Source organism: Coenobita brevimanus, chromosome 103, assembly GCF_032717465.1.
Source record: "Coenobita brevimanus isolate Jiangsu-jjx chromosome 103, ASM3271746v2, whole genome shotgun sequence".
NCBI lineage: Eukaryota > Metazoa > Arthropoda > Malacostraca > Decapoda > Coenobitidae > Coenobita > Coenobita brevimanus.
This window is the reverse complement of record NC_137056.1, coordinates 18,152,331-18,166,129: the sequence shown is the minus strand read 5'-3', so window position 1 is coordinate 18,166,129 and position 13,799 is coordinate 18,152,331. Positions and strand designations below refer to the sequence as shown.

Sequence of the window (13,799 nt, the reverse complement as noted above, 5' to 3'; positions counted from 1 at the left end):
TACATGCCCACTTGTAGAATAGGCCCACACAACATAATTACCATATGTCATGGAGCACTCCAGAGCATATGCTACACTAAGATGCAAACATAACATCAACAGTGGTGGTAACCTGTGGGACAACGTGACAGGAGTGGATGCTTTGTATTTAATGGGTCAGCTTGGTCAGGCACACTGGGGTTAGGCAACAACAAAGAAGAACTAAATGGAGTCTTCTTGATACTGAAATTCAGGTTGCAACAAGAATTTACAAAAATAATAATACTTATACTGAAGCAGATAATGAAGACTGCTTCTAAACCCTTCAATACAATAGGTTTCACCAAGCTGAATAACATCACAGGGCAGTTGCAGGAAAGAAATTTAACAGCTGCTGTTATACAGAATAATCAAACCAATGAGAAAGTAATTCCTTTTATTGGATGGTAAATAATTTTGATTTATTCCTATTTCCAGAGGATTTTAGTTAATTCTGGAATGATACCTAGCAGTGAATAGATTACTGAAGGGTTTTATCTAACCTCTCAGGCATTATATAATCTTGCCAACTGAAAAAGTACTTTGCTGAATAAAATCATTTGGTTATACAATAGACAGAATAAGACAAATTAAATACATACATCTAGTTCAAAATGCAGACATCAAGCCATAACTGGGAATGAGTTATTCATATTTTTAACTACAAGCCTTCAACCCTACATCAGGAGAATGTATGGAAGCAGTTGGTAGTTCTTATACAATTCTGGGGTATCTGAACTAAATGAAGAGAGATTCAAAACTTTTCAGTCCAATTACAGTACCGTATATTAAACTACTGGTTAGACTAGTCTGGCAAGATCTCAGTGAGTCTGACACAGTTTTAAGACAATTTAAAGGAACTATAATACTGACCATAGCTGTACATCAATTATCCCACTCACGTCAGGGACGTACCTGGTACTTTGTATTATATTCTTGCAATCTCCAAACAATTTTATTCAGTTTGGATGGACTTCTGAACTGGTGGGTTCACCTCTGCTAAATACTGTAACAACTTTTTTTCAATAACAAGTACAATATTTAAAAATACATAAATGGACTGATTGATTAAAGTTACATGAATAGTAGAATCATCTTGTTTGCATGCACTTTAAACATTTAGTGGAGGGTGCCTGTTCTACAAGGAAAATTTTTAAAACTCACCTTTAGTATAAAGTGTTCAATCCCACTACATCGGCTGGGAAACATGCACTCTTTCTCTCTATACAACTTGTTGTTGATGATCTGGTAAAATGTACCCCTGCTGGGCAAAACATCAACATTAACTTAATGAATTTTATTGTATTTTTTAAAAATAAACATATGAAAAAATATTATCATCCTGATTATTTTTCCCACCTGATGATAAGGTATGATAAGAAAAGAGATAGAGGAAAAAAGAGAGCTAAACAATAAGTCCTTCTTATATATCATGGATGCGTTTCAAACCATTACAAATTATTCGGTACAACTGGAACTGTAAATCAGCGAAAATCAGCAAATCAATTTTAAAGTTCTATCTATCTATTGCCAGACGCCTCAATCCCGTTTGGGGTGGCCACAAACAAATCGCCTCCAAGTCGCCCTGTCCCCCGCCATTTCACTGCCCTGCTCCCAACTCACACCCCCCTCTCTCATATACCTCTCCACCCCATCCCTCCATCTCATCCTCGGCCTCCCCCTCCCTCTTTCCCCCTCCACCTCACTCATATACACTCTCTTCGTCAGTCTTTCACCCTCCATCCTCTCCACATGGCCAAAGTTACAGGTGTTAATAAAACTTAAAAAATTATCTTCTTGCAATTTACTATGGGCTTGATTTGGCGAAGGGTTAGTGCCCCTCCCCAGAAAACAACTAACTAAAAAAACAAACAATAAGCCTCGGACAAGGACTGACCAAACGATGACGACCAAGGACCGGACAAAGGACATGGAAATTGGAACTTGGAATGTAAGGGCAGCGAATGATGAGGTGAAAGAGAGAGAGATTGTCCAGGTGCCTGAGGGTGCGAAAGTGGATGTATGTGGAATAACTGAAACAAAATGGTGAAGAGAAAGTGTGAGAGAATGGGAGTATGGATGGGGAATGGGAGTATGGATGGGGTATATGTGCAGGAGTAGGTGAGAATGAGAGGGCAAAGGAGGGAGTATGTATAGTTGTGAGTAAAAGATGGAAGAGGAGCATAAGACAGTATGGATCAGTTGGGTCAAGGATTGTGTGGGTAAAGTTGAAAGTTGGAATACAAATGTGGGCGACTGTGTGAGTGTATGCACCAACGCAAGATCGTGATAGAAGAGTGAGAGAAGAGTTCTGGACAAATGTAGAAGTGTGCATGGAAAAGTTTGGAAGGAATGAGAGAGTGTTTTTGATTGGTGATATGAATGGTAAAGCTGGGAATGTGAAGGTGGATGGAATAGTTGGTGAGTGGGGTGTGCCTGCTGAGATAGATGAGGATGGGAGTGCGTTAGCGGACATTTGTGCTGGGAGGGGGTTGGTGATAGCCAATACCCTCTTCAGGCATAAAATGATCCACAGGTATACATGGCGAGTGATGAGAAGGGTGGGTGGTGAACTGAATGAAAGGAAGGCGATGATTGGTTGTGTGTGTGTGGATGAAAGGATGCGAAGATGTGTAAAGGATGCAAGAGTGTATAGAGGTTGGGGGAGTGGACTTTCTGACCACTACTTGGTGGCGGCCAGAATTAGAATGCAAGTAAGATGGAGGAATAGAAGAAGGGAAAGACGAGAGGAAGGAGTAGTTGCAAGGAGAGTGGAAAGGTTACAAGAGGATGAGAAAAAGGCAGAGTATAAGAGAGAAGTGGAGGAACAATTGGGCAAATATGAATTGGAGCAGATGGGAGACGTGGAAGGTGTGTGTAAGATATTTACAGAAAGAAATATGTGCAGCATGTGATGTGGTGTGTGGAAGGAAGAGAAGACGGAGGGGGGTGCAAGGAACAGCGTGGTGGACTGAAGAGGTGAAACAGGCTGTGGCACAAAAGAAGAAAGCATACAATGAATGGATGAGAAATAGAGGCGTGGAAGAAGTTGAGAGGCGGAAGAGAGAGTTATATGTGGAAAGAAAGAGAGAGGTGAAAAGATTAGTAAGAGAGAGTAAGAAGAGAGTGGATGAGGAATTTGGAAGGAATTTGAGTGTAAAGTGGAGGGACTATACGAAAATGTTCTGGAAAGAGGTGAAAAAAGTAAGACAGGTTGGAAGTGAAGTTAGCAGGAGAGTGAAAGATAAAAATGGTAGATTACTAGTGGAGAAAGGAGAAAAAGTGAGCAGATGGAGAGAACAATTTAAGGAACTGTTGAACGTAGAGGATGGAAGTAATGTGAGTATACGTGGCTGGGGAATGGCTGGGAGAAGGAGGGAGGTGAGAAGAAAGGAAGAAATCAGTAGGATAGAAGTTGTGGAAGCAATGAAGAAAGTTAAATCGGGGAAAGCCCCAGGAATTGATGGAGTGTGTGGTGAAATGCTGAAGCATGGGGGAGAGATAGTAGTAGAATGGATGTGGAAGATGTGCAGATTGGCCTGGGAGGAAGTTAGAGTCCCGGAGGATTGGAAGTCAGGTATAATTATTCCCTTGTACAAAGGAAAAGGGGAAAAAGAAGTGTGTGGTAATCATAGGGGCATTTGTCTTCTTAGTACAATAGGAAAAGTGTATGGTAGGATACTTATAGACAGAGTTAGAGAAAGAACAGAGAAATTAGTTGGAGAAGAACAGGGAGGCTTTAGGAAGGGAAGAGGTTGTGTAGATCAGATATTCATTCTTAGATCTTTAGTGGAAAAGTTTCTAGAGAAGGGAATGAAGTTGTATGCGGCTTTCATGGATTTGGAGAAAGCATATGACAGGGTGGATAGACAAGGATTGTGGAAAGTGTTAAGAATATGTGGAGTAGATGGGAAGTTGTTGAATGCTGTGAAGAGTATGTACGATGGTGCGAAGGCTGCAGTGTGTGTGGATGGTGAACTAAGTGAATTTTTCTCTTTCAAAGTTGGTTTGAAACAGGGATGTGTCATGTCTCCATGGTTGTTCAATCTGTACATGGATGGGGTAATAAAAGAGGTACAAGGTAAGGCAGAGGATGTTGGAGTAGCCCTGGTGAGAGAGGATAGTGTTTGGAAACTCCCTGTACTGTTGTTTGCAGATGATACTGTGTTGTTGAGTGAAGACGAAGGGGAGCTGCAAAGCTTGGTGGATGAGTTTGAGAGAGTGTGTAAGAAACGGAATCTAAAGGTGATTGTAGGGAAGAGTAAAGTGATGGTCTTTGAGAGAGGTGAAGTTAGTGAATGTACAGCGAGGTTGGATGGTGAGGAATTGGAAAATGTGAGTACGTTTAAGTACTTGGGTAGTGTGATGAGTAAGGATGGAGGTTTGGAGGGTGAAGTGCTTGAAAGGGTACAGCAGGGAAGAAAGGTTGCTGGTTCTTTGAAAGCAGTGATAAGAAACAGGGAAGTGAGCATGGAAGTGAAAAAGTTACTACATGACAGTATTGTGATACCAACTCTAATGTACGGAAGTGAAGCTTGGACATTGTTGGAAGGACACAAGTCAAGAGTGAGAGCAGTGGAAATGAGTTATTTAAGAGGAGCCTGTGGAGTCACGTGGAGAGACAGGCTGACGAATGAGGATATAAAGGAGCATTGTGGTGTTGATGTGGATGTGATAGGAAGCGTTATGAGGAACACACTGATGTGGTTTGGCCATGTGGAGAGGATGGAGGGTGAAAGACTGACGAAGAGAGTGTATGTGAGTGAGGTGGAGGGGGGAAGAGGGAGGGGGAGGCCGAGGATGAGATGGAGGGATGGGGTGGAGAGGTATATGAGAGAGGGGGGTGTGGGTTGGGAGCAGGGCAGTGAAATGGCGGGGGACAGAGCAACTTGGAGGCGATTTGTTTGTGGCCACCCCAAACGGGATTGAGGCGTCTGGCAATAGATAGATAGATAGATTGATTACTGTACAAAAATTGACATAAAAAGGGACACATACAGAATAATGGGAAGATACCAAATATCTGTTGTTTTTTACAGACTAACTTTACCAACTGCATGGCGGTAGGCGGTGGAAACCATCATCCACTCATTTGATATAGTGCTGCTTACTTCTTCCACCACCTTTAACATTCTCTTTCTGTGTCTGCATATTTTTCTTCCAAATTCTTCATCCACTCTCTTCTTACTCTCTCTTACTAATCTTTTCACCTCTCTCTTTCTTTCTACATATAACTCTCTCTTCCATCTCTCAACTTCTTCCACACCCCTATTTCTCATCCATTCATTATATGCTTTTTTCTTATGTGCCACAGCCTATCTCATCTTTTCATTCCACGATGCTGTTCCTTGCATCCCCTTTCATCTTCTCTTCACCCCACACACCACCTCACATGCTGCACATATTTCTTCTGTGAATATCTTGCACACACCTTCCATGTCCCCCATCTGCTCCAATTCATATTTACCCAATCGTTCTTCCACTTCCCTCTTATATTCTGCCTTGTTCACATCCTCTTGTAACCTCTCCACTCTCCTTGCATATGCTCCTTCCTCCCGTCCATCCCTTCTTCTATTTCTTCATTATACTTGGACCTTGATTCTGATCACCAGTTGGTGGTGGTCGGAAAGTCCACTCCCCCAACCTCTATATGCTCTTGCATCCATTACACATCTTTACATCCTTTCATCCACACACACACACACACACACACACACACACACACACACATACTTACACACACATTTACAAGGCAAGAAAATGATACTGACAGTTTAATATATCACCCTCCACTCGGCAAAAACGATCATGCAGTACTAAATTATAACTTCAGGATAGCATATGACATAGTAAACAGCAATGATAGTTACAAAAAGAGCCTAAACTATAAAAAGGGAAATTATCAAGACCTAAAGAAGTATTTCTTAGAAGATGATTGGGAAAATGAGCTTAGAGGACAAGATTTAAATGCTGTATATAAAAAATTCTGTGAATTTTATAAAATAGGAGTCCAGAAGTACATCCCACAGCTCAAAGAAGCAGATAAGAAAATACAGAAATGGTTCAATACAGAATGTAAAAAATCAAAAGAAAGAAGATATTTGGTGTGGAATAGATACAGAAGACACAATAGTGAAAGGGCGTATAATAATTACAAACAGGCAAGAAACGACTATACAAGAATAAGGAGGGAAGCCCAAAAACAGTTTGAGGAGGATATAATAAATAAAAGTAGTGATCAACCAAAGCTGTTTTACAGCTATGTCAGAAGCAAAACTAAAGTAAAAGATATACTGTAATACAATTCATTACGGACGAGGGAATCACTTATACACAAGAGAAAGATATTTGTGATGCACTAAATAAGAATTTCCAATTAGTTTTTACAGAAGAAAAAAATTTTGAGAGGGACTATGTGGAACACGCATATCCACACATACTATCAGATATACAAAGAGCAGAAAAAGTAATACAGAAGGAGTTAAGTAGATTAGACAGAGGAAAAGCAAGTGGTCCTGATGAAATTTCATATTGGGTACTACGAGAATGTGCAAAGGAGTTATGTAAACCATTATTTTTAATTTTCAAGAAATCCTTGAGTCAAAGTAATCTACATGATATTTGGAAAAAAGCAAATATTGTCCCCTTATTCAAGAAAGGAAATAGACAAAATCCACTCAACTACGTCAAGTGGGGTTGGTGGAGGATTAGTGCCCCTCCCTGTAAAACAATTAACTCTAAGCCCTTGGCCACCCTGTCTGGGATACATGGCGTCTGGCAATGGATGGATGGATGGAAGAAGTAGTGCACTCAACTACCGACCAGTATCACTGACCAGTGTTGTAAGCAAGGTATTAGAAAAACTTATAAGAAAATCTTGGGTAAATCATCTAGAAGAACACAGTATGATAACAGAAAGACAGTTTGGTTTCAGAAAAGGAAAATCATGTGTTACTAATCTGTTGAGCTACCATGACAGAGTAACAAACACAATACAGGAAAGGGAAGGATGGGTGGACAGTATCTATTTAGATTTCAAGAAAGCTTTTGACACAGTACCACACCAAAGACTTTTATGGAAACTGTACCATCAAGGAGAAATTCGAGGCAAACTGTTTTGTTGGATGCAAGACTTTCTCATAAAAAGAGAAATGAGGACAGTACTAAGACGAAACTACTCATCATGGAAAGAAGTGACTAGTGGAGTACCACAGGGTTCAGTAATCATGTTTTTAGTGTATATAAATGATACAAACAGTAACACTGGAAATGAAAGCTATCTGAATATGTTTGCAGATGATACAAACATACAAAGGAGAATTACTAACACAGACTCTTGTAAAGAGCTACAAGAAGAATTAAATAAACTTCATGAATGGAGTAGTACATGGCAAATGGAATTCAATGTGGACAAGTGTCATGTAATCAAGTTTCGTAAAAGTTGAAAAAGACCTGATTGGGATTATAAGTTAGGAAATAAAACCCTATACACATCAGCAAGAGAGAAAGACCTAGGTGTGATTATCAATAACAGACTATCTCTGGCTGACCACATCAGCGAGAAGGTACGGAACATGTATACACTGCTTGCAAATATGAGAATAGCATTCACTTACATAAATGAAGACATGCTAAGAAGGATAATAACATCATTCATTAGACCAACCCTGGAATATGCACCAGTAGTCTGGAGTCCTCATCTCAAAAAGCACATAGACAAGATTGAAAAAGTTCAAAGGGCCGCTACAAGATGGATACCAAGCTTAAGGGACCTAAGCTACGAAGAAAGACTAAATAAACTGAATCTACCAACACTACAGGAGAGAAGGAAAAGAGGTGACATGATAATGCTATATAAATGCATATCAGGAAAGGAGAAAATAGACATAAATGATTACTTAACATATGGAGAAGCATCAGCAAGAGGACACTGCAAAAAATTGCATGAGAAGAGAGGTGATAAAGACGTAAGGATATTCAGTTTCCCAAACAGAGCAATTGATCAATGGAATGCACTACCGAATGAAATAGTGTGTGCCAAAACAATTCACAAATTTTAGGATACGTACGATAAATATGGTTTAAGACACGGGACAGTACGAGCTTGACTCATTCCTGTAAAGATACAATTAGGTAAGAACAATTAGATAAGAACACACACACAAAGACGGAGCTCTTCCTGGATTGTGCAGAAATAATTCCTAAATCAGCGGCGAAAAAGGAGACCAGCCTATTGTGATTATGTAAATAAGCGCGTGAGTGGTGGTCCCGTCGGTCAATCGTAAAAAAAAAAAAAAAATTAAAAAAAAAATAATAATAATAAAAAAAAAAAAAATTTTAAAGTAGGTTTCGGTCAAAGAGTACAAGATAGTGTGGAAATTGAAAGATTCCATATGGTTGCACAATGGCGGAGGGCGACAGAGCTTTGATTACATATGGTGAAAAGGAATTTGAGGGCTTCTCCAAAGATGATGTGGGAAATGGAATAACTATGTTGAACCAAACAAGAGTAGCTGGAGTAGAGAAAACAGCGGAGAGCAATGTCCAGGAATTAAAAAAGGTATGGGTAGTAATTAGAGAGTTACAGGAATGAACCCAAGAGCAGGAGAGAGAGAGATCAAACTTCTATGAAGTAAACTGGAAAAAGTTTGCACACGCAGTGCAAAGCAAGAAAGAGAAGTCACAGAATTGAAAGTGAGTAACGAATCTGCATCAAATGAAATAAAACAGCTCAAGAGGGAGAATAAGAGGTTGGAAGAGGAAAGGGACAGGATGAAAAGTAAACTAGATGAGTATGACTCTAACTCAAGGATGAAAGATGAGCACATTAAGGAAATTCATTCATTCATTCATTGCCAGACGCCATGTATCCCAGACGGGGTGGCCAAGGGCTTAGAGTTAATTGTTTTACAGGGAGGGGCACTAATCCTCCACCAACCCCACTTGACACGTAGGGATGCCAACAGCATCTGGTGTTCCCAGGCCGTCACCCATCCAAGTACTAACCAGACCCAATGTAACAATATATGGGTTGGAAGAAAATTCAGGAGGAAGGAAACGTTAATTTGAAAGAGATTATAGAACAACAAAGCAACAAAAAGGTGGAGAAGGAAGTGGTTAGGGTACTGAGAAGTAGAGAAGCATTAGTCAGGGATGTTGCAGATACGAAGAAATGTGTAATAATTTCAGGAGTAAAACAAAAACGTATGACAATAAGATCAGAAAGAGAAAAAGAAGAACTGAGTAAGGTTAAAGAAATGATATCCGTTGCTATGGAGGGTAACAATGGCACTCAAGAAGAAACTGAAGAAGTGTTTAGGTTAGGAAAGTACAAGGAAGGAGGGGCGAGACCACTGAAGGTAAAGTTTAAGCCCCAGGTGATGGTAAATGAAATCATCAATAGAACTTGGAAATTATCAGACAAAGAAGGGTTAAAAAATGTTTGGATAAGGAGAGATGCAAATGATGAAGAAAGGGCTAATATAAAGGAGTTAGTAAAGGAAGCAAAGGCAAAAAACGAACAGAGAACGGAGGAAGAGAAGACAGTGTTTTATTGGCGAGTTATGGATCAGAAATTGAGGAAGTGGTACCGACGGAGAGAAGGAGAGAAGAGGGTATAAAAAACAGTAAGAGAAATTTGAAAGTGGCACATACTAATCTTGATGGTTTAATATTGGATAGGTTGAAAATCAAAGACTTCTTGAGGGTTAGTGAACCTGAAGTAATGTGCTTTGTAGAGACTAAGTTAAGAGAGGATGTTGATGTCCATATGGGAGATGGTAAATACAAACTGTGGAGAAGAGACAGAAAAGAAACAACAGGAGGAGGAGTAATAATAGCAGTGAAGAACAACATAAATGCGGATACTGTGGAAATGGGAGAGGGTAGGGTTGAAGTGATAAATATCTATCTATCTATCTATAGCCCGACGCCCTAATCCCGCAAAGGGTGGCCGCAGACAAAACGCCTCCAAGTCACTCTGTCACCCACCATTTGACTACCCTCCCCCCAACTCACCCCCCCCTCCCTCATATACCTCTCAACTCCATCCCTCCACCTCATCCTCGGTCTACCCCTCCCTCTCCCTCCCTCCACCTCACCTACATACACCCTCTTAGTCAGTCTTTCATTCTCCATCCTCTCCACATGTCCAAACCACCTCAGTGTATTTCTCCTAATCTTTTCAACCACATCCACATCTACCCCACAACGTTCCTTCACTTCTTCATTCGTCAACCTGTCCCTCCACGTCACTCCACATGCTCCTCTCAAGTAACTCATTTCCACTGCTCTCACTCTTGACTTGTTCCCCTCTTGCAAGGTCCACGCCTCGCTTCCATACGTCAGGGTAGGGATCACAATACCATCATGCAGTGACTTCTTGACTTCCATACTCACCTCCCTATTTCTCATCACTGCTTTCAGTGTACCAACAACCTTCCTTCCCTGCTGTACCCTTTCACGTACTTCATCCCCCAAAGTTCCATCCTTACTCATCACACTACCCAAGTACTTGAATGCACTCACATTCTCCATATCCTCACCATCCAACCTCACTGCACACTCTGTGACTTCATTCCTCTCAAACACCATAACTTTACTTTTGTTTACATTAACTTTCAGATTCCTCCTCCTACACACTGTCCCAAATTCATTCACCAAACCATGCAACTCCCATTCATCTTCACTCAACAATACTGTATCATCAGCAAACAGCAACACCGGAAGCTTCCAAATCTCACCCTCATTCATTAGGGCCACCCCCACATCCACTGCCCTACCTTGTACCTCCTTTACAACCCCATCCATATATATATTAAAAAGCCATGGAGACATTACACACCCCTGTTTCAGTCCCACATTGAGATCAAAGAACTCACTCAGCTCACCATCCACTCGCACCGTAGCCCTAGCTCCCTCATACATACTCTTCACAGCACTCAACAATTTCCCCTCCACTCCATATATTCTTAATACCTTCCACATACCTTGCCTATCTATTCTGTCATAAGCTTTCTCCAAGTCCATGAAGGCAGCATACACTTTCCTTCCCTTCTCTAGATACTTCTCCACTAAACATCTTAGAACAAATATCTGGTCTACACACCCTTTTCCCTTCCTAAATCCCCCTTGTTCTTCTCCAACTAGCTCCTCTGTCATATGCCTAACCCTATCAATGAGTATTCTACCATATATTTTACCAGTCACACTAAGAAGGCAAATACCCCTATGGTTACCACATACTTCTCTCTCCCCTTTTCCTTTGTACAGAGGAACAATTATACCTGATTTCCAGTCCTCTGGAAGCCTTCCCTCTTCCCAAGCCAATCTACACAACTTCCATATCCACTCCACAACAATCTCACCCCCATACCTAAGCATTTCACCACACACTCCATCAATTCCTGGGGCCTTTCCCAGCTTAATCTTCTTCATTGCTTCCACTACTTCCGACCTACTGATCTCTTCCTCCCTCCTCTCATCTCTTCTTCTCCCAGCCATTCCCCAACCACTTATACTCACACAGCTCTCACTCTCTACATTCAACAAATCCTCAAAGTGCTCCTTCCATCTCCTCACTTTCTCTCTCTTCTCCACCAACAATCTATTATTCCTATCTTTCACTCCCCTACTATTTCCCCTTTCACACTGCCTTACTTTCTTTACCTCCTTCCAAAACAATTTCTTACTCTCCCTCCATTTCACACTCAGATTCCTCCCAAACTCTTCATCCACTTTCTTCTTACTCTCCTTCACCAGTCTCTTAACCTCCCTTCTCCTGTTCACATATACCTCTCTCTTCTCTCTCTCATCTTCTCCCCTACCTCTACTTGCCAACCATTCACCATATGCCTTCTTCTTTTGTTCCACAGCTCGTTTCACCTCATCATTCCACCATGCTGTCCCTTGCACACCCTTGCATCTCCTCCTCACTCCACAAACCGCCTCACACGCTGCGCTTATCTCTTCCGTGAATATCTTACATACGTCTTCCACCCCTTTCATCTGCTCTAGCTCATACCTTCCCAATCTTTCTTCCACTATGCTCTTATACTCTGTCCTTTTCTCACTATCTTGCAATTTCTCCACTCTTCTCACAGGAGCTGCTTCCTCCTGTCTTCCCCTTCGTCTCCTCAACCACTTTCTTTGCAGCTCTACCTTGGCCATCACTAAGTGATGGTACGAGACTCCATTCCCCCACCCTCTCCACACCCTTGCATCCAACACTTGTCTTCTCATTCGCTCATCCACACACACGTAGTCTATCATTGCCTTTCGTTCAACAAGTTCACCATCCATCCTCCTCATTACTCTCCATGTATACCGGTGGATCATCTTATGACGAAAGTAGGTGTTGGCTATTGCCAACCCCTTACCAGCACAGATGTCCACCAAAGCACTACCATTCCCATCTACTTCAGCTGGCACACCCCACTAACCAACCACTCCATCCACTCGTACATTCCCAACTTTGCCATTCATGTCTCCAATCAACAGCACTCTCTCGCTCCTCTCAAACTTGTCCATACATGCTTCTACTCTCACCCAAAACTCATCTTTCACTCTTGCCACTCGATCCTCTGCTGGAGCATACACACATACAATCGCCCATGCTTGTATACCTACTTTCATCCTCACCCATACAATCCTTGCACCCACTGTTCCATACTCTCTTATATTCTCCTTCCACTTCTTGCTTATCATCAGACATACTCCCTCTCTTGCCCTCTCATTCTCACTGACTCCCGCACATATACCTACACCGTATTCCCATTCTCTCATCCTTTCACATTTCCATTTAGTTTCAGTCAATCCACATATATCCACTTTTGCATCCTCAAGCACCTGAACAATCTCTCTCTCTTTCACTTCATCATTCATTCCTCTCACATTCCACGTTCCTACTCTCAGAATGTCCTTTGTCCGTTCCTTAGTCGTCAACGTATGGTCCGTCCGGGTCCGAGGCGCTTTATTTGCTTTTTTAGTTAGTTCTTTTTATGGGGTAGGGCACTAACCCACCACCAACCCTTTTAGTCGCCTTGTACGACAAGCAGGGATACTGGGGGAGTATTCTTGAAACTAGAAACTGGACAGAATGGTGGGAGAGATATCACAGTAGTATATGTTCCCCCTAAGACAAAAGCATGGAATGATGATGAATACATGGAGATGTTGTCAGACATGGCTAATTACTTACAGAAAGTGATTGAGAAGCGCAACAATATAATTTTAATGGGGGACTTTAATTGTAAAGAGGAGAACTGGGAGGAGTGGGACTCGAGAGGCGGTGAAGGTTCATGGGGCACTATACTGTTAATTATAACAATGAACAATGTGATGATGCAGTGGGTCAAAGAAGAGACAAGATTCCGAGGTGAGGACACACCAGCAAGATTAGATTTACTGCTAATCAAAGACCCCGGTGTAATAGAATCTTTGAAATATCTTTGTCTTATAGGAAAAAGTGATCATGTGGTCATTGAGTTCCAGATGATAATAGGGAACGCAGTGCCAAGAGACGAGTTTTATAGGCAGGGAAGATACAACTTTGGGAAGACAAACTTTACAGGATTGAGAAAATTCTTTGAAAATAAGGATTGGAGAAAATTCAGAGAAAGAAGAGAGATAAAGAAGAAGTGGGAAATATTTCTAGACCGCTATAATTCGGGAGTGGAAAAATATGTGCCTACCCCTGGCGGTAGAGGGGTTTTTCAAGAATACTCCCCCAGTATCCCTGCTTGTACTAAAAGGCGACTAAAAGGGTTGGCAGAGGGTAAATG

General features: G+C 41.4%; 1 protein-coding gene across 1 annotated transcript in view; it reads right to left on the bottom strand.

The window, feature by feature from the left end:
- LOC145415636 (O-glucosyltransferase rumi homolog) overlaps positions 1-13,799 on the bottom strand; it is a 627,136-nt gene that overhangs the window by 422,941 nt on the left and 190,396 nt on the right. Inside the window, exon 3 of the mRNA XM_080284857.1 lies at positions 1,183-1,279. Within this exon, the coding sequence (XP_080140983.1) occupies positions 1,183-1,279 (97 nt within the window). The remainder of the gene's footprint in view (positions 1-1,182; positions 1,280-13,799) is intronic.